Source organism: Grampus griseus (assembly GCF_964374135.1).
Source record: "Grampus griseus genome assembly, chromosome: 3".
Lineage (NCBI taxonomy): Eukaryota > Metazoa > Chordata > Mammalia > Artiodactyla > Delphinidae > Grampus > Grampus griseus.
In genome coordinates this window covers 62,095,288-62,117,754 of record NC_139019.1, presented here as the reverse complement: position 1 = coordinate 62,117,754, position 22,467 = coordinate 62,095,288, and the positions used below count along the sequence as shown (strand labels likewise).

At 37.8% G+C, this 22,467-nt stretch overlaps 1 protein-coding gene across 2 annotated transcripts in view; it reads left to right on the top strand.

Moving 5' to 3' along the window:
• Positions 1–21,795, top strand: part of DMGDH (dimethylglycine dehydrogenase) — a 64,202-nt gene extending 42,407 nt beyond the window's left edge. The window contains exons 15-16 of one of the 2 annotated variants that reach the window (XM_082649844.1): positions 13,901–14,035; positions 20,627–21,795. In XM_082649844.1, the coding sequence (XP_082505970.1) occupies positions 13,901–14,035; positions 20,627–20,842 (351 nt within the window). In that variant the 3' untranslated portion in view covers positions 20,843–21,795. Of the gene's footprint in view, positions 1–13,900; positions 14,036–20,611 lie in introns of both variants that reach the window. The other variant, XM_082649843.1, reaches the window with a different exon arrangement.
• The last annotated feature ends 672 nt before the right edge of the window (positions 21,796–22,467 follow it).

Below are 22,467 nucleotides of genomic sequence, written 5' to 3'. Positions count from 1 at the left end.
ATTATAGGACAAATGAGTTGAACATATATAGTAAGCATTGCTCAAATGCTTCATATTAAAATTTGTCAAAATTTGATATTAGTTCGAACAATTGCAACGTGCTTGTAGATGCAAGATAGCAGAATCCTGCAACTTTAAAGACTAGCTCTAGATTCTAAGATTAAAAATCAGTAAGGATAAGATGTCAGCAGACACTCTTGTAAATCTCGGTGACTTGTGAAGTCACAATTAGCTAATGAGACATAGACATACTGCATTAATTGACGCTCCCTGGGTGCTCACAGCACGAAGCAGCCTCGCCCCAGCAGATCTATCCATCTGCTTATTGAGAGCATCTTTGTATGTAACTGCAACATCTGCGTATAAGCAAACTGACACATTTCAAATATGTTCAGCATAAAACAGGTATTACTGAGAAGCCAATACAGGCCCAAAGAATCATAACTGATATTAACATTCCAAAGGGAACCCTTGCATCAGTGGTTCTCAAACAGATAGCGTCAGCATCACCTGGGAGCTTGTTACAAATGCAAATCCTTAGGTCCCCGCACAGACCTACTAAATCAGAATCCCTGGGGGTCGGGCCAAGAGATCTGTGTTTAACAAGCTTCAGGAGATTCCAATGCACCTAAAGTTTGAGAAACACCACCCTACATAATTATTGTGGAAAAGCATATTATGAGGCCAATTTATTACAGCCTAGCTCATCTCTACAAATCCCACAAATATAAATGAGGTTATTCCATTGTTATGGTCTGAATGTTTGTGTCCCTCCAAAATTCATACGCTGAAGCCCTAAGCCCCATGTGATGCTATTTGGAGGCGGGACCTTTGGGAGGAAATTAGTTCAGATGAGATCATGAGGTGGGACCTCCATGTTGGGATCAATGTTCTTATGAGAAGAAGAAGAGAGATCAGAGGTTGCTCTCTCTCTACCATCTGAGGACATAGTGAGAAGGCACTGTCTGCCAGCCAGGAAGAGGAGGCTCATGGGGGAACCATATTGGCCAGCACCTTGATCTTGGACTCACCAGCCTCCAGAACTGTAAGAAGTAAACTCCTGTTGTTTCAGCTACTCCATCTGTGCTATTTTGTTATAGCAGCCTGAGCTGATTCAGACACCTATTAAGCGGTGTCTCAGTTACTATAAGAGAACTCAATGGAGGTACAGTTAGCAGTAATATTGAAGGATAAGGATGGCAGCTGCTTCGCTCAGGGTATTTGTTAGAATTCCAAAATTCCTGTTCTGGCCTGCCTTGGGTGCTAATCAGCTAAAGTAAAGGCTGTTTCCCCATTCTATGGAAATATGTGAACACATGAATATGAATCAGGCTAAGGAAACTTTTTTAATGCCCCTGAATCAGTTCCCAAATTCTAAGCTAAGATATTAACATAAACATGTATATTTATAGCATTAGATTTTAGGAAAAAAGAACCTCCTAAAGGGTTTTAAAGGGAATATCTTTCTGTGCATTTTCCCCATGACTTTTATTTTTATGATGTACCATCTGCCTCCAGACCAGAGAAAGCAGGTGCTTAACGTTTGGGCAGAGCCTAGCAGCAGATTGCTCCTTCTGATAACAGAAGTCTTGGTTTAGCTTTGTAAAATAAGGGTGAAAATGACCTGACTCCTGAAAGCACTAAAGTTCTGTTGTTGGTCACCAGTAGGTAAATAGATAGCTGACTTTTTTGCTTCAGTATTTGGGTATTATTGTTTGGGGATAAGGCACAAACAATCTCTTCATGTTGAAAATGGATTTTTAAAACTCTCTTTATGATTATAAGCAGGTGTAGTGTGGATTGCATATTTATTAGTTCCTTTAAATTATTTCAATAACCAGAGCTCAGCTCAAAACTAATTTAATAGATAATGATTTTGATTTATGGTATATTTTTATGATTTCTGTATTGTTGGTTCTCATTTTGGTGTCATAAAGTTAATTTCTAATGCTTTCATTGGGTGAAGGTCCATGTAGCACAAGGACCTGGACCTAATCAAGCCAGTCTTTTTTAATTACCATGACTCAGGTCGTTAGTGGGCATCAAGCTAACTGTAGCCATGCTTGCTAATTTCCAAGACAGGTGAATAGGTTGGATCAACTTCATTTCAAGCCTATTTGGTGGTCTCACAACAATTTTATCTTAGTTTTGTAGCAGTCTCTAATGTAAAACAGGTTCCTGGAAAACTTATTTATATTATAAACTGAACTGTGTCACTTGGTAATTCAAGTCCTGTGCCTCAAAACAAAAATGTTACCCAACCTGGCTTCATACAACATTTTAAAGAATAATATAATGCAAGTCCATATTGCTTTGGAAATTTGATGTTATATGAAAACTGAAGGAGCAAATACAGGGGAATATTTGTATTTAATACCAATCAGGACAAAACAAAACCCTAAATCCTGACATTTTACAATAGTTTAAAATCAATTCTTTTCTTATCCTTCAAAGTAAATATGTAGACTTCACTGCTCGGCCCTTAAGTGTTTCCACAGTGATTGTGTAAGCCATAATATGAGAGAAATATAGAGATGCAGGCTGTGTCAGAGTTAGGAGGACCACTGGAGATCACTCAGCACCACCTCTTCATTTGAGGATGAGGAAACTGAAGCACAGAGAAGTGACCTAGGTGCTGTCCTGTGTGTTGGCCCAGGTTAAACTCTGACCTCCCTGCAGTGCTCTCTCACCCACCACTTTTCCCAGCCAGGTCCTTTCCCATAATGGGCATATCGGCCTTGAAAAACTGCCCCCAAATTTTCTGGCAACATGTATCATAGAATCTGCATGGCTACATTTTATCGATGAATACCTCCCACAGTTATGATTTTGTTATAAGTAATTTTGTGTTTTGTGGTAGGATCAGAATAGCTGCTTTGGCCATTTTAAGAAGGAAAGTGGGTGGGTGAGGAGATGGACCATCTGACCGCATTAGGCTGAACTGTTCTTATCAAAACTGGTACAAAAGTAGGGAAAAGAAAACTGGAGTATTGGGGACATCTCAGATCGTAAAGATGGCATTTGCCTTCCTTGACTCTTAGAGTTGTCTGAGCCTTGGTCTCCCTATGGTGTGGGCTTATGTGAAGCAAATACAGACGTCTGTATACATTCATTCATCTAGTCAACATTAATTAAGTACCATTTATTAAACACCTCGCTAGACCACAGGTCTAAAAGTTAAAGATACAGCTCCTGACGGCTCTCAGATCTCATGAAGCTTGGAACAAATGGAACTTTGGGAACTAAAAGCTGTAGGATGCATTCTTAACCTTAATTCTGAAAATACTGTTCCTCATGAGGAGGGTTGTGTAGTAGTGCATATCAGTACTGTCTTGTAAAGAGTGAGCATAGGGTCCTGACAGGAAGCGTTAAGCACAACTGTGAAACAGGTAAAAATAACTGAATATTTCCTGTTAAGTCTTCTCAGCTAAAACCCCTTTACCTGAAACAAGTCATATCATTGTGCTTAATAGTATTATAATTTGTTCCAGAGGAAGTTACTTTTGGGGGAAAAAATTAGTGGCTTTTTTTTTTAGCTGGAAATGAAAGAAATGCATTAATTAAAAGCAAAAGGAAAATCAGCTGCCTTAGGTTGCAGTCATAAGTATTCTTGGAATTTTCCCCTTGGAATTACTGAATCTATCCATTTCCAGATAACCCCAGCCAAGAGCCACAGAGAATCAAATACAAGGGTAATGTGTTAAGAGCAGAAGAATTTTTTTTTTTTCTATAAGATCCCCCCACCCTTTCTCTCTCTCCCTCTCTTTTCCTGTCTTGAGTTTCTAACCAGCGGAAACAGAATAAAACGTGATATATATTAACCACAACTTAGAAGACAGTATTGATTCTAGAAATTACAGGGTCTCTCTTTAAGGAAAGATGATTTAAAGCATAACCATTCAGTAGGCAAAGCAAAACAAAAGGATGGTAAAGAGGCAAAACCCTCACCACCAGGCCGACTGCATCCAAGTATTCAATAAATATTAGTAAAACATCGAAGTGGAAATAAATCATTGTTCACAGACAACCAGTTAGAAAGGAATTTCTAGTACGTGATGGTGGTGAAAGTACCCAGCTCTGGGGAAATTTTAGGTAAATGGTAATAAGATTTGAGGAGGCAAAACATTTTCAGCGACTCTCAGTCCTGGCTGCATGCCACAGTCATCTGAAGTAGGATTCCTTTATTCATGCAATCCTTTAAAAAATCCCAAGGCTCAGGCTGCATCCCAGATCAATTAAAAAAGAAGAGCTGGGGTAGAGACTCAGGCAGCAGTATTTTTTTTTAATTCCCCAGGTGATTCCAAAAAAGATTGAGAATGATTGTTTTTAGGCCAGTGATTTTCAACTGGCTGAACGTTACCATCTTGAAGAACTTAAAAGAAAAATTACCTGATGCCTTACCCCCAGTAGTTCTCAAAGTGTGGTTCACAGACCAGCAGCATCAATGTGACTTCAGGATTTATTAGAAATGCAAGTTATCGGGCACCATGCCAATCCCCAAAATCAAACTCTGGGGATGGGGCTGGCAATCTGTTCTAACAGGCCCTCCACGTGATTCTGATGAACGCTGAAGTTGGAGAACACTGACCTGCCCAAACCAATTGGATCAACCCTGGGGGTAGGGTCTGGTTTCTTGTTTTTATTATGCAATGAAGATTGAGAACCACTGTCTTAGTTATTTTAACCTCATACCTGCTTATGGTCCTATGCATACAGGAAAGCAGAAACACAGCCTGGTCAGACAATTGGCTACCAGTTAATATATTCTGTCCCAAATCTTTTTCTTTTTTTGAATGAATTTTTTAAAAATATCACCAAATTCTAGCTCTGTGACCTCGGCAAAGCTATTTTACTTCATTTTCCATCTGGGATTGCTAGTCTGTAAAATGAGAGCTCCCTTCCATGTCTAAAATTCTATGAAATACCACCTTGCACAGTGGTCGAAGACACTTGCTATGTTATCTATATGAGCCACACGATTGTATTATTTTAATTAAGCCATCCTTAGTCTCTTACCCATTTCTGTTGCTGAATGATAAAGGGAGAAGAAAAGAAAAGGAAGTAAAATCTAGTCTGAGATCTAGTTTATCATTCTTGAAACATCTGTCAGAGCACATTAAACTAACAACCATTGACTCACTATCCTCATATATATCCAATTTCTGTTATGAAACAATACTCTATTCCCAGCCTGAAAGCTTAAGTGTGCTATTTAGCTGACTGCTTTCTCATTTGGAAGTCTGTGGAAACCCTGGACTAGGACTGAATTGAAGTAATTCTTTAGATTGCTTTTATTTTATTGTTGTTATTTTAACAGCTTAACATGCAATAAATTGACATTTAAAGTATACCAGCTGGACACTCAGATCTGTAGAACAAATAAATTAACGTGTACCCTATCGCTAGCATTGCATATATCTGCATGAATAGAATACCAAACACAAAAGGTAGAACAAGTCCAAAGTCAACAAATAAAAATTAAAAAAAATTTCATATCATTCTAGAGATAAGGAAGATCAAAGAATGTCATCTGCATGATAAAATGATAATCCTACTAAGCATCAAAGAACAGACAAGCTGATAATCAGGAAATTTAAGAGAAATATTATTAATAACTAAAATTACAGTTGCATTTGCAGCTCTATAAACAGATGGCACGTATAGGAAAGATGAAAAATATAACATGTAAACTCAGTGCACAAATGGGGCAAAGGGAATAAAATTTAAAAATGGAACTTGGAGGGGATATATGTATACATATAGCTGTCTAATAGTGACTTTCAAAGAGCAAAAGTTTTTAATTTTTGAATTTTTAAAGTTCTTCTCAATTTGTTCTTTTGTGGACCATGCTCTTCATGTTGTATCTAAAAAATCTTTGCCTAACCCAAAGTCACAAAGATTTTCTGCTGTTTTCTCCTAGATGTTTTATCATTTTTTTAGAGCTGTGGTTTATTTTTAGTTAATTTTTCTATCTGGTAAAAGATATGGATTGAAGTTTATTTTTTAGCATATAGATGTCCATTTGTTTACAGCACCATTTGTTGAAAAAGGCTATATGTTCAAATGGCATTGCCTTTGTACCTTTGTCAAAAAACAGTTGTCCATATATGTTTAGGTCTGTTTCCGGACTCTACTGTGTTCTATTGACCTATTTATCTTTCTTGATAATGATACCATACTGTCTTGATTACTGTAGCTTAAATGAGGTTGTGATAGTCGTGCAACTTTGCTGTTCTTTTACAATGTTGTTTTAGTTATTGTACGTCCTTTGAATTTCCATGAATCAAAAAGCTTGCTGGGATTTTGACTGGAATTGCATTGTATCTATAGGTCAGTTCAAGTCTTCTAACTCATGACATAAACAGAGGTATATCTCTCTGTTTATTTAGGTAATCTTTAATTCCAAAGATGTTTTGTAGTTTATAGTTCTTGCATATCTTTTTACAGATCTATCCTTAAGTATTTTGTATTTTGATACTACTGTAAATGGCATTTTAAATTTCAAGTTTCAGGTGTTTACTGCTAGTGTATGGAAAACAATGCGTTTTGTATATTGATCTCACATTCTGTAACTTTGTTAAACCCACTTAGTAGTTCTAGTACTTTTTTGTGTAGTTCTCTTTTTTCTTTTCTCTCTTTTTTTTTTTTTTTTTGTAGATTCCATTGGATTTTCTACATGGACAATTGCATTGTATGAAAATAAAGCTTTTCTTTGTCTCTTTTCTAATCTGGATGCCTTTCAGTTCTTTTTCTTGCCTTATTGTACTGGCTAGATCCTCTACTGGTTGAAACTGCAACAAAGTTAAATAGAAGTGGTAAGAGCAGACACGCTTATCTTGTTTCCTGATTTTAGATGGAAAACATTCATCATCATCATCAGTCTTTCATCATTAAGTATGATGTTTGCTGTAGGTTTTTCATAGATGCTCTTTATCAGGCTGAGGACATTCCTTTCTGTTCTTAGCGCTAAAAGGTTGGGTTTTTTGTTTTTTGAATTAGGAATATTAGATTTTGGCAAGTGCTTTTTCTGCATCCATTGAGATAATCATATGGTTTTTCTTTTTTACTTTGTTATATGATGAATTACATTTATTCTCAAATGTTAACCCAACTTTAATTTTGGCATAAAACCCACTTAGTAATGATGTATTACGTTTTTCTATGTTATTGGATTTTATTTGATAATTTTTAAAAGAAATTTTGTAGCTACAGCCTCCTTATAGGATATGTTACAGCTTGCAATTATTTTGTTCATTTTTCTTGATCTTTTGACATAAACTTCTTGAGTAGAGGTTCTGGCAATACAAAATACATCTTGTTTACCATTTTATCCCCAACACTTATCAGGACTGGCACATAGCAGATGCAGATAATGCCAGAGAAGTACTGGGACCTCATCAGGAAGGGTCTCATCTGCCAGGCTAGGAAATTTGGAGTGTATCCTAGAGTGTATCCTGGAGACACTGAGAAGCCTTTGAAGGATTTTGAGTAAGGAGTGACATTCTGGTGATGGAAAACAGATCAAAAGGGAATTACCCTGGTGACTGGATGATCACTTTACCCAATTATTGAAGAACTCTAGTGGAGAGATGTTGAGGGCTTCAGCTAAGGCATTGGCCATAGGACAGAGAAGAAAGAGGTATGAGTGATAATAAAAAGGTAGGCAGGAGACCACATGAAGGACTATTTGTGAAGGGAGTGGAAAGTAGGATCTAGGCTATGGTTAATGAACTAGGAAACACAGGCAGGATGTGATTCAGAGGTTGGAAGGACTTGCGAGGTTGGAGGCTATGGAACAGTCAAATGGAGGGTCTCAGTGGCAGCTGAGCACGCTGGTGTGGAGACCTCTGCTCTGAAAGTATGGATTTGGGTCATTGTTGTATAAGTGGCAATTAAAGCCAGGGGAGTGCTGGGACCCCTCTTCTATAGCACCCTGTACTTATCTCTACCATGATATTTTTACACCCCATAATACTGGCTGCCTCCTTAGCTAGACTCTGAGCTCCTTGGGGACAGAGCCCAAGAATCCTCAGGGCTGGTTCTGTGTCCAGTAGTTCATACGGGTTTAGTAAGTATTTGAAGGGTCTGAACCATGGCTCTGCCACTCACCTATTCTAAAACTAAAGTTGCTTAACCTAAAGGCACTTCAGTTTTATCAACTGTAAAATGAAGAAAATATCCACCTTATAAGTTTGTTATAAATATTAGATGAGCTAAAGAACATTTGATACCTCAATAAATGTTAGGTCCCTTCCATCTTATTGAATGGAATCTAAAACAAATCTTTTATGGAAAACCAACTATAGATAAAACCCTTTCAGTTTTTTGAAGACTCCAGCTTCATTTCTTTGTGTTTCTCTTATTTCCTTTAAGAAATAAATAATAATTATTTACTTTGCATTTAGGCTTGAGTGCTCTCCTTAAAACACCAAATGGGCAATTGTTCTTCACTGTAGTCTAGAGAGATGAAAGCTATTATGAAAACTCTATGTTCTAATTGTTGCTAATGCAGTTAAGCATAAAAGTACATCTGAATCCCTTTGCTGTACACCTGAAACTAACACAACATTGTTAATCAACTATGCTTCAATTAAAAAAAAAAAAGTACATCTGACAAAGCCACAAGTCCGTTCCACTGTTTTCCTAAAGTACATCTGACAAAGCCACAAGTCAGTTCCACTGTTTTCCTGTGAATCATAAGACTCAAAGACTGAAAAGTAAATATTTTCTTAATATTGAATCTAGTAAAAGTCATAAAACACATAACGGGGGCTATTTTCATTTTGAAACATCTAGTTTGGTTTGGATGCAATTAACGAATTATAGGCCTGGCTTGGGAATCATATTTTAAATATTTTCTCCAGGTTTCAATGTATCCACACCTTTCTTTGGGTTAACAGAGTCCCTTTTCTAGTTATATTAAAGACTTTTTTGAGAAGGAATACTTAATTGATTAGTGGTTTTGGTTAGAAAAATGCCAAATAAATTGTTTTAAATTGCTAAGAGCAGAGAATAAAAACTGTGAATGTGAGAGTATTCATTTCCAGTCAGTAATAGACTGGACTTGCTACACTCATAATTTAATATTTTGCTAATAAAGAGATAGAGAAATTGTGGTTATTATAAACTTACATGGAATGTTACCAAGTTCTGCATAGAGGAGAAGGAAGCAAGAATTGGGAAGCCTGGATTTGAGGTTTGGTAATAACTCACTTTGTCACTTTGGGCAAGAACGTTAACTCTGGGCCTTAATTTTCTCATATGAAAAATGACCTTGGACTAAGTTTTCTGCCTGCTTAAAAACTTCTATGATTCTAACTGTGTGACTATGAAATGAATGATGGTATAATTTGTCTTGATGGGGTGGTGGGCCGGTCAGATCCATTCCCCCAAATGAACGAATCCAGTATATGGCTTCATCAGTTTAACTGTGAGACAAACACAGATGCATCTGGTATTTGACAAACGACCAGAGAAAGTTATGGTTCACATGGACCGCAGGTTAGTCAGGGCCACGTGCTTTACAAAGGGAGTCCCGTGAGGACTGTTTTTAATGAATGATTCCTGGCCTCATTTTAAATAAGGAACTTTTCAGGAATGTGTTGAGGGACAGCGGCAGAAATCTATCACCCAGATTTTCATCTCTGCTCTGCCACTGACAGTGGTTGGTGACCACCGGGTCTCTCTGCAGCTCTCTTCAGGTCTGCAAACACGGGAGCATGATTCCACAACCAGTGCTGTGTCTGGTTTCTAAGGGGGGCTTTCTTAGGACCCAGGATGTTACACTGATTCTCTTATGCCTTTGGAAACTTTTGACATTTAGATTAAAAGGATTTTGGCCAAAAATTCAATCAAACTGATGACTGCTTTGAATTTTCTGATGGATTTTGACTCTAAATATGGAACAGAAGAGGTCCCAAACTAGGTTTTTATCATTTCTCTCCTGGTCTGTAAGAGCCCACCACCCAGAGTTCATATCAGAACCTTCCTTCCACTGCTGCTGTCGAATTCGCCTTAGCTACACATCTGAAAGCTCTCCATTGCTCTGAGAATCCCAACCCAAAGTATACTGGTTTAATTTATTTCATTTCCATGTGCTTTTCGATAATATGTGTGCTTTTAATAAAGCTAGTAAGAGATGAGGAGTTACATTTCACTTAAAATCTACTTAATGTTTTCATCTATGTGGATGTTATATTTAGGATGCATCACAGGTGGCTGCTTTAATGGCTCTTACTGCTTCTTAAAAATTAATAGATTAGAAATATAAGCCAAAATTATTTTAAGGTATAATCTCAGTGCCCCAGAAGTGTTTCTCAAAGACATTAACAGCTATTTATGTAGTTAATTTGGTAGTGACTCATTAAGAAATACATTTCTGTTCTCAGGTCATCCTGAAGGCACCAATTTTAATCTCAGCACTTAACCTTCAGACACATTTTCCTCTCTCATTTATAAATAATAACTGTATAATAAAGTCTGCAATCTTGGGAGGAAAGCCAAGCAAAATGAGAATGAAATGCTATCACCCCACTTTTAAATCTTCTCAAGTCAGGCCCAAGGTTAGCCTGGGAAGGGAGAACTGTCTCAAGGGGCAGGTGTCACCTCTTATCTGTGTTTTAAGTATGTGTTCCTTACTTTTAATTAGGTTTTTGTTGTTGTTGTTTGAGTATTGTTTTCATTCATGTCTAAGGACGATATTGCTGACAAGATCACTTCCTAATTCAGGGATATCCAGATATAGAGGTTAAATTTCATTAATATTAACCTTCAGGGTGTTTTCAAATCCTTTCACATAGTACAAAAATATTATTGTGTAGTTAATGTCATTCAGGATAGGTTAGGCTACCTAGAAATAATTTTTAATTAATTAATTTTTTTATTGAAGCATAGTTAATTTACAGTGTTGTATTAGTTCCAGGTGTACAGCAAAGTGATTCAGTTATACATATATATGTATTCTTTTTCAGATTCTTTTCTCACATAGGTTATTACAGAATACTAAGCAGAGTTCCCTGTGCTGTACAGTAGGTCCTTGTTGTTTATCTATTTTATATATAGTAGCGTGTCTGTGTTACTCCGAAATTCCTAATTTATCCCTCCCTCCCCCCTTCCCCTTTGGTAACCATAAATTCGTTTTCTACGTCTGTGGGTCTGTTTCTGTCTTGTAAATAAGTTCATTTGTATCGTCTTTTTTAGATTCCACATATAAGTGATGTCATATATTTGTGTTTCAAACTAATTTAAAAGAAACATTCTTTAGAGTATTTACATCAGCTGTTCCTGCCAGTGATAGACCCCAGACACAGCCATTTAAAAATGCGTATGGATAAAATCTAAAGGTGCTGACTTACATAACCGAGCCTCCGGAAAGACCCTTAACTTTGCTGGGCCTTCTCTTCATAAGCTGGGGATAAACTGATCTGTCTTATAGGAATCTTAATGAGGATTGTAAAGCCCTCAGCAGAGCGTCTGGCACATAGCAAGTGCCTAATAAATTGTAAATATTATTAATATTACTTATTTACTACTTTAATTTTTGAATTAAATTGGTAACTTAATTAAATTAATAATGAATTAAATTATTTTTTAATCTTTACTATAACTTTTCTCTTTTAAAGGAAGTTTTCTGGGGTGCCCATCTTTCCTATTTCTTATGATTAACTGGTACCTTATGTTCCTGCTTAGACTTTGGTAAAATTATGAATTTGGCAGAGTTAGACTCCCCTTGCAGCACTTCTTATTGCCCCCACCCCCATGGCACCCACCCCAGCAGTTCTCGTCCAGCGCCCCCCAGAGTCCCCATTTCTGAAAGCTTTGGATGCGGCAGCTTTCACCACAGTCCCTCTGAAGGTGTGGCAGATGTTGGCTTAAGAGGCTCAGTGAAGGCAGCTCAAAATAGATGAAAAGAATGGGGCTGGGACCTCTGAGATCTTGGTTGAGTGTCTTTGGCTAAATTAACTCACTTCTTTTCAACCCCAAATCCACCATCTGTGGATTGTTGGGAAGATTGACTTAAAAGCGCAAGGACTTTTGGAGAAGGGTATGCAGACAGTAGTTATCATGAAGCCTCCTCTTTCAAACTCAGTTCAGCTGCTTCCTCCATAAAACTGTTGCTGACAGAATGCTGCTCCAGCCCCCCTCTCACCCTAGATAGAACGGATCATACGCCTTCTTGAGCTCCCACTGTACATGCCCCTATCATAGCAACTGTTTGTTTGCATTTCTGCCTTAGACATGCATTAGACAGTTTTTGTTTTAAGTTTCCAAAATGTTGTGATTTTCACACTCTCATAAAACACACAGAAGCAACAGTGAATCATGTTTCAAATTGGTATAGCTGATTTGTATACTATCGCTGTCATATTCTACCATGTTTCCAGTAATCTCAAATCATTCTGTTTTCCTCTGATATGTTAAAACATTGAGGAGATAAAATAATTTCAGCGCTGGGCATATTGTGATGTGGAAGGAAGGGGTCACATCTCCTCAGGGACCTCTCAGAGGCTACAAGACCCTGTTGTATTTAGCTCTGAATATCCTGTATCTAGTATCTGATACATAGCAGGGGCATAACAACAGCTGAGTAAATAATTGAAAGAAAATTCTTTAATAGGGACTCAGGAGGACCCCAAACCTTCAAGATCTAAATGAATATCAGCAAAGATTCAGATTTCATAATAGGAGCTGAGGAAGCTATTCAGGATCTCCCAGCACTCCACAAGACACACTATATAGTGCTTGGCCACTCCAGGATTGTGTGCTTTTCCACACAATAAAGTGTTTTTTTTTTTTTCATTGCAATCATTGGCTTCCTATATAGATAAGAACACTAAAAAGCATACCTGTCATCATGTATCCATGATAGCAAGTCTTCTTTTAAAAATCTACCAAGAGGGGCTTCCCTGGTGGCGCAGTGGTTGAGTGTCCACCTGCCGATGCAGGGGACACGGGTTCGTGCCCTGGTCCGGGAAGATCCCACATGCCGCGGAGACATAGCCGCTGAGCCTGCGTGTCCGGAGCCTGTGCTCCGCAACGGGAGAGGCCACAACAGTGAGAGGCCCACGTACCGAAAAAAAAAAAAAAAGAAAAAAAAATATACCAAGATAGCAAAATAATTTTGTTGTAGCATTCTTTCTGTATTTAGATAAACATATTTTAACTGTAATGAACTTTGGTTTGTTATGACTTGTGTTATCATGAATTTATCCTACATAAGAACTCAAATGAATCAAGCTCTTCCTGTGTTTGTTGTTTTGTTTTCCCCAAAAGGAAAAAAAAGGTTGAAAAGCACAGCATTACAGAATAAGCTCTTTGATCAAAATGTCTGTGTTTGACTAATTTTGTAACCCAGGGCCCAGCATGATGCCTCCCACACAGTAGGGGCTCAATAAATTTCTTGAATGAATTAACGGTGCAACCCAGTAGGTTAATGCATCCCGGGGACCATTATTCTGAAGAAGGAAAAAATGTAGGCATTTTGGAGTTGCTTTGGCATCACATTTCAAAAAAGTGAATTTCCTTCTTAGGGAAGCCTTACTTTAGGTAGAAACTGAGCCGCGCCATGCTCACTGCCCACCGTTCCCACTGTCCAGAACCAGTAGATACAAGGGTCCCTTTCATAACCCACCATCTCAATATCATGCCTTACATTTTTCTGCCTAGGTAGTTCTGGTAAAATTGTTATCACAAGTTATTACCCTTAAGTCTAACCTCTTCTGAAAGAATAGGTGTCATTCAGGGACTAAGAAATATTTGTCTAGACGTTTGATCCAATCTGTATTTTTATTTAATGTGTAATTGGCAAGAAAATAGCAAAGACAAATTTAAATGCTTGCATCTCTAACCTTGTCACAGTGTCTGAGTATTCATTCATCATCATTATCTTGGATTCCTGCAGCCAGCAGACTTCATAGGAAAGCAAGCACTGAAACAGATTAAAGCCAAGGGGCTGAAACGGAGACTGGTCTGCCTCACCTTGGCAACGGACGATGTTGATCCGGAGGGAAATGAAAGCATCTGGTATGGTGGCAAGGTGAGTGCTGAGGACCCATAGTGAGGGGCCACTGCAGTGTTTCTGCAGCAGAAACTCCTTGTCTCTGTTTCCGTTTACAGTTTTTTGCTAGTTATTTATCTATTGGTGAGATGACACTCTTTTGAATTCTGAAGTGACATTCAAGAAACAGAAATTACTTAACTGAAAGGAAAATGAAATGCTGCTCATTTTGGAAAACATGATATTCTATATGGTTTAATGAAAGAAAATAAACTGCAGGACTTGACATACATGGGACAATGAGGAAGGTATGATTTAGAAGGTAAAATGACCTCTTGGCTCACCACATCTGTATCTGTGAATGCAAGAGAGAGATTTTATAAAGAATGTAGTATTCTGACTTAGCTTCTCAGGGATCTTTCAGGAGGAAACAATTCGTACCTTAGCACAGTAGCAGAAAACAATTTCCAAATGAAAACATCTATGACAAGAGAGGGTTAAACCTTAGTAAATAAAGGGAAAAGTGGAAATCCTTTGGTTCTTCAGGAGGAGTAAGACTACCTTCTCCCTTTGGGATGCTACATTTCACTCTCTCTCTTGGTCTTCAGTAAAGCCAGAGTTAGATAACCTATCAATAGAATTTCACTTCCTCCTCTTTTTATGACTATTTGTAAAACCCAATTTGGCTCAACGTTTTGCTGTGTTTTGGCTGGTGTTATCAGGCAGGGGTTATCAGGCAGGGACACTCAGCTTAGATTAGACCATGTGGCGACCACAGGGCCTTCAAGACTCATCTAAACATTTGCTCTGTATTGAGCAGGGTCTGCTTGGTCAACACCCAAATACTCAGATATTCTATTCCTAGGTTGTTTTTTTTTTTTCCTTACGCACTACAGCCTACTTAATACTTGTTTTCATTTTCCCCATCTCTTCAGTGACAAAACGAGCACTGGAGGAGGGGAGAGCCAGTGGTGTCAATTTCAGCCTTTGGATTACTAAAGATATGGCCATTTGGGCTGAGGCAGGGGTCAGTTTGACATGGAAATAACATCTACAGAGTTCCTACTAGTGCTGGATATTTTTATGTACTCTCATTTACTTTTTAAAAAATATTTATTTATTTAATTTATTTATTTGTTTGCATTGGGTCTTAGCTGCGACATGCGGGCTCTTCGTTGTGGCACGCGGGATCTTTCATTGCGGCGCTCAGGCTTCTTTCTAGTGTGGTGCGCAGGCTCCAGGGCGCATGTGCTCTGTAGTTGTGGCACGTGGGTGCCAGGGCCTGTGGGCTCTGTAGTTTGCGGCACGTGGGCTCTCTCCTTGAGGCGCGTGAGCTCGGTAGTTGTGGTGCACGGGCTTAGTTGCCCCGTGGCATGTGGCATCTTAGTTCCCTGAACAGGGATTGAACCCACGTCCCATGCATTGGAAGGCAGATTCTTTACCACTGGACCACCAGGGAAGTCCCTCTCTCATTTACTTTTACAACACCCCTCCAAGATATGTATGATCATTCCTATTTAAAGATGAGGCTTTGGGGCTCAGAGAGATTAAGTAACTTGCTTGAGGTTACACAACTATGACATGTGATTGACGAAGCTGATTTCTGACCGAGGTACAGTTGGACTTTGAATTCTTATCCTTTCTTCTAAGACATGCTGAATACCCCCATTTGCTCTCTTCTTTGTCTCTGATGGCCCACTGTATTCTCCTAAGCACTTCATTATATACCCACAGTTCTTGCACATCTAAGTAACAGGTGGATGTTATAGTTTTAGATTCTATGAAGCCAATAGATCTTTTCTCAGATCTGAAGCTCTTTCTCAAATGCCTCACCTTTAATTGTGTTGTTTGCTCTTCTGTTTGAACAATTCCTACTCTTACCTCCTGGTCTCCACTTTCTGTTTCTGTTCTAGATCTCTGGTTCAGCCCTCTTTTTTTTTTTTTTTTTTTTGCGGTACGTGGGCCTCTCACTGTTGTGGCCTCTCTCATTGCGGAGCACAGGCTCCGGACGTGCAGCCTCAGCGGCTATGGCTCACGGGCCCAGCCGCTCCACGGCACATGGGATCTTCCCGGACCGGGGCACAAACCCATGTCCCCTGCATTGGCAGGTGGACTCTCAACCACTGCGCCACCAGGGAAGCCCCAGCCCTCTTTTCTTAATATGTTCTTTCTCTGATTTAAGATTTGCCCACAATTTCCACTGATAACTACGTCTGCCATTAAGTAACTGCTTGAGCCTCTCTGGGTCTCAGTGTTCTCACCTACAAAATGAAGCCACTGAATGAGATAATGTCTAAGATGCTTTCCGCCTCTAATTAATTTTTCCCTGGTCGTTACACTTCCCTCACCTCATCTTTTTGTTCTACATTTTTCACTCTATTCTCATCCAACTATCTCAGTCTTCCTAATACGGTCTGCACTCATACTTCTACTGATAGTCTGTTTTACTTGGCCATGGAATGAACGAGAAGCTCTGTCATAACATTCTGTATGCAACCCCACATCGACCATGATCAACTGACAGATTTTTAGTCATCTTAAATGTGACCATACCCAAGTTAAAAAACTGGAAACCTGTACCTTAAACTTATACAATATTATATGTCAATTGTATCTCAACAAAGCTGGAAAAAAAGAAGAACCCTGGAAACCCAAGCTCCATTTATTTTTATTGAAGTATAATTGCTTTACAATGTTGTGTTAGTTTCTGCTATACAATGAAGTGAATCAGCTATATGTATACATATATCCCCTCCAAGTTCCATTTTTAAATTTTATTCCCTTTGCCTCATTTGTGCACTGCGTTTACACGTTATATTTTTCATCTTTCCTATACGTGCCACCTGTTTATAGAGCTGCTAATGCAATTGTAATTTTAGTTATTAGTAATATTTCTCTTAAATTTCCTGATATCAGCTTGTCTGTTCTTTGATGCTTAGTAGGATCCTCATTTTATCATGCAGATGACACTCTCTGATCTTCCTTATCTCTAGAATGATATGAAATATTTTTTAATTTTTATTTCCTGAATTTGGACTTGTTCTACCTTTTATATTTGGTATTCTATTCATGCAGATATTTTCAATACTAGCGATAGGGTACATGTTAATTTATTTGTTCAACAGATCTGAGTTCTAGTATGTGACAGCAATATTCTAGGCACTAAGAAGGCAGCAGTGAACAAAACAGACAAGAATCTCTGCCCCTATGGAGCTTATATTCCAGGAGAGGGAGAGATAAACAGTGAACATAAAATAAAATAAATAGCATGTCAGAGGGCAGTGAATACTTTGGGGAAAAATAAAGTCTAATTGGGAGATGGGCAGTGCTAGAGGGAGGGATTATGATTTTAAGTAAGGCTTTATATAAAAAAATCAAGGCATAAGTGTGGGCATGGGAGGGGTTTTAATTAGTTATAAAAGCAGCTTTGCTGGGAAGTAAGTTTTGAAGAAAAGGCTTTTGAGGAAGGAAGTTTGAAGAGTTTAGAAAGTCTTCTTTTTCATTATTAATAAACTAAAACACACAGGGACAGCCAAAGAAGCATAATATATCATCCAATTTAAATTATGTTCCCTCTTTCAAAGGTTATTTACCATGTTCTCTTCTCTGAGTCTGTTACAGGCGTCTTTAAGTCTCATAATGAAGAGAAGAATGAGACAAGGCTAAAAATAAGTGAGGATTGTTTACATTGGTAAAAAGAAGGCTGATGTTTGATTTCACAAAGAATATGAGAATCTACTAGGCAAAGGGCGAGGGTGGTTCTTGTGATTCACTGAGCAAAACAAAGCCATGGATTTCATTGAATCTGGAAGATTTTAAGGTCAAATGATATAGAATTTATGCCAGGGAAAACCTTTCCCTGGAGACTTAGTAATAAGATAAAAGGAAAGGCCAGTTTTCTAAAATACTTTGGACCACCAACCCCTGGATTAGAGAGAAATTAAAGGAGAAATGAAAGTAATCGAGCAGAAAGCAAAGCATTCAATAACTATTTTAAGACTAGCACGCACAAAATAAACACGCTATTTCTTTAAAGTTACTAATGCAGAAATAACTGCAAGAAGAATCACTGCTGAGATTTTAAGAGATGGGAAGGCCCAAGGAGATGGGGCACGCAGCCTCTGAAGAGTGATTGTGGGTTTTTTATCCAGTGAGTTAGGGGATTTGACCAAGAGATTCGTTCAGGATTCTTCCTGTTTTCTTAAGATGCCCAAGAAAACCAGGTTAACTTTCCCAGAGCTCCAAACACAAATCTCTGTTTTAGAGACTCAGAAGTGAAACCAAAGTTACCGAGAAGGTCTTTCAAAAAAGAGATGATTAAAACTCCAGCCACCCTGACCCAAATCCCAGTTTTATATCACGGAAATATGATCTAGAGGAGAAAAGCCATTTTGAAACATGTGTGTTATCTCAGCAATACCTTGGCAGTTAATAATCTGCCAGAGAGAAACTTTTACTAATGAATGCATTCACTTTTTTAAATCACCAGAACAAGTTCAGAAATTATATGGAGAGCTTGTGATTTGGGGTTTCAACAAGATAATTAAAAACGGGCTACAGTGATAGGAGTCTATACTTAATATCATAAATGCATAAGAGACTAGAAATGCTATAATATGACTGTTGACTGTCGTGAGCCCTTTGCTGAGGCAGCTGAAATATCACCAGGCTGATTCATGTCTGTGGATGTTTTTGAGCAGCAGCTATAAGCAGCCGCTGTGCTGGACAGTAAGGCTGTAAGGATGAGTGCGATGTTGCGTAGCCAGGAGAAGCTGTTTTAAGTGGGGCTATGTATCATTTTGCTTTTGTTGTCTTCCTTTTACTTTTTAAAAATGTGGTGTTTACACATATACAATGGAATATTATTCAGGCATAAAAAGAAACAAAATTGAGTTATTTGTAGTGAGGTGGATGGACCTAGAGTCTGCCATACTGAGTAAACTAAGTCAGAAAGAGAAAAGTAAATACCATAGGCTAACACATACATATGGAATCTAAAAAAAGAATAAAAATGCAGACATAGAGAATGGACTTGAGGACACGGGGAAGGGGAAGTGTAAGCTGGGACAAAGTGAGAGAGTGGCATGGACGTATATAAACTACCAAATGTAAAATAGCTAGCTAGTGGGAAGTAGCTGCATAGCACAGGGAGATCAGCTTGTTGCTTTGTGACCACCTAGAGGGGTGGGATAGGGAGGGTGGGAGGGAGACGCAAGAGGGAGGAGACATGGGGATATATGTATATGTATAGCTGATTCACTTTGTTATAAAGCAGAAACTAAAACACCATTGTAAAGCAATTACACTCCAATAAAGATGTTAGAAAAAAAAGTGGTGTTTAAACCAGTATTGTAATTTGTTTGCATTTTACTCTGTTGTTCCTTTTCTTGCATCTTTTCCTTCAGCTAAGAGTTGTGGAAACCAGATCTAATCTTCTAATCAGGATTGTTATATAGATTTTATTTTTGGTAGCATAAAATTATTGTTTTATCTCCTAAATTTTAATTCCTTGTTCAGTATTTTTCTCTGGTTTGCCATCCCAAGTTATCCTATTTCATCCTTGTTAATTTTGATCATTCACACAGAACTCCATGTCTCCACTCATGTTGGAAAGTTTTATCCCCCTTCTCTACCCACCTAACTCCACCTACCTTCAAAATGTAGAACAGGGCTTCCCTGGTGGCACAGTAGTTGAGAGTCCGCCTGCCGATGCAGGGGACACGGGTTTGTGCCCCGGTCCGGGAAGATCCCACATGCCACGGAGCAGCTCGGCCCGTGAGCCATGGCCGCTGAGCCTGTGCGTCCGTAACCTGTGCTCTGCAACGGGAGAGGCCACAACAGTGAGAGGCCAGCATACCGCAAAAAAAAAAAAAAATTGTAGAACAAATCCTGGCTTACTTATGTTGCCTACCTTGGCTTCCTGGTTATTGTTTCTCATGTCTGTATGTTAATTCCTCAACGAGGCAGGAAGCTCATGAGGGTAGGAACCAGACCTCTACTCATTCTCCAGAATGTCTAGCAAAATGTTTTGTACATGGTAAAGCTAGAGAGGGTAAAGTTAACATTTATTTAAGTGCCTAGCAATTACCAGGAATTGTTAAATCTGTATATATTCATATAGGAGATTCATTTCACATTGCCTATTGATATATTAATAGAGTTTAATTCAGCACTATGCTGGCAGGCCATTTTCTAAATGCCAGCAGGAACAGTTGACTAGATTTGCATTTGGATTTTTAGATTTTTCTCCTTTGTATCTATTATTGCCATGCTAGTTTGATGGAAGAGAATTTTTTAAAGTTCAAAATGAAAATATTTGATTCTTCCTATCAGATCTCTTGGCATGAAACTGAGCAAAATAGTACTAGGTATTAAGAAACTAGATGTAATTATTTAAAACTGAGAAATTTCAGAGCAACATGGATGTGTATTTTGAGAATTGTTTTTCATAAGTTTTAAACTTTCATTAAGCTTCTCAAAAAAGTGAAGTTTTCCTCCTAGTGTTATCCTCACAGACAGCATATCATAAAACTCTGTAAGTTGAACGTATCTTTTGAGAATTTTCATCTAGAGAGGAGGCACATAAAGCTGTGACCAAGATGCTGAGGATGGTAGGGTCTTGTTTTTCAGGTGGTTGGCAACACGACCTCCGGAAGCTACAGTTACAGCATCCAGAAGAGTCTGGCTTTCGCGTATGTCCCTGTAGAGCTAAGTAAAGTGGGACAACAAGTGGAAGTTGAATTATTAGGCAAAAATTACTCAGCAACCGTCATACAAGAACCCTTGGTGTTGACGGAACCAATCAGAAACAAGCTTCAGAAAAAAGGTGGAAAGGACAAAATTTGAAAAGACTTTGAGAAGGCAACTGAATTATGGTTGCTATGTGATTGTACTGAAAATGATAACTGATTTGCTGGGGAATAGGGGAAACCAAAAATTTATTTCAAAATCATCAGAATCTTAAAACCATCCTCTTGTTTCCTAAGCAATATAGAATAATGGATGAGTGATTTACATTGTTGTTTCAGATGAAGAAATTTGAAGCTAATGTTTTTACTATTCTATATTGTTGTTTACGAAACTTGGCAAAACATTTAAGTGTTTGCTAACATACCATCATTATTACAACTGAAGTAGAAAACATTATATAATTTTAGAAACATTTGTATGTGGTTCTTGTTAGCTGAAAACAAATTATGTTTTGTTTTTTTTTTTTACAAATTATGTTTTACATAAAGACAAAAGCAGTATTGTTGATGGATTTACTTCATTGAAAAATACTAGTTGAATAAGGGATCATTTTAATTTTTCATAATATATCTAGGAAGAAAATAGTAAAATTTAATATTGGTATATGTAACATTTTTATTCAATTCCTTGAAATATTTACTTTCTTAATGTCTTCCCTGAAAGCAGTTTTATGGGACGTCATTATTGTCCTTTCAAAGGTTGTTTTAGAAGAGAAATTGCAAAAGAGGACAGTCTTCCAAAGGAAACGGTACTTGTAAACCTTCTGAGATGAAGCCGAAACATAAATTGTGCCAGTACAAACACAGTCTGAATACTGAACACCTCTCTTTGGGAAAGAATTAATGCAAGTTGACATCACATTGTGCCGTTCTGAATATCATTTCACAAACATTTGACAAAGCGGGTCAAACAAGAGCTTTAAGAGCTGACAGGATTGCCCTTAACATTGTGTACAGCAAGGAAAAAAAGCCATTTAGAAATTATTCTTTGATGTACCTCTTGAAATTATTTGGGTTTAGTTGACAGAATAAATCAAATTTTTCATAAAAGGTAGTTTGTCATTTATCATTTGTTCTACACACACACTTGCTGCCTAGGAAAAGTTCAGTAAATAGGTATTAAAGAAGCTGAATGTGAAGCATAATAAGATTCTATAGTTAGAGTAGATTTTAAAATAATTTCTTGACTTGTAAGTTTTGAAAACATGCCAAATTTACATTTAAATGTTTTATAAAAGTAATCATGTATCAGAACTCTTCAGCATGCCATTCATTTATCTTTGGTATCTCCTCTTACATGAGAAATGAAGGAAATCTTTTTGGTAACAAACATTTGCTAATTATTAAGAATGTTATCCAGACCCTCTCTCCCAGTTCTGGTATAGGGTATAGGTGCTTTTCATTCTCTGCCTCTCTGTAGCCCAATTGTTAATTGTGTTAAGACTAATGAAAGAATTGAGAAAATATAATGCTACATCAGTGGCACAATTTAATAGTTACCTAAGTTGTAACTTTTCAGTAACTAGTTACTGGAAAATTATTTACATAAAATATTATTATAGCAGACTCTAATCAAAGGAACAGTACTCAGAACTTGTGGAGAAGGCAATTGACAATGCAAAAACAAAATCTAAAGAAATGGTCATTTATTTTAAAAAGTCAAATTTTAAAGAATGCCAGGAGAAACAACAAAAGATGCTGATCTTACATTGCTAGAAGAAA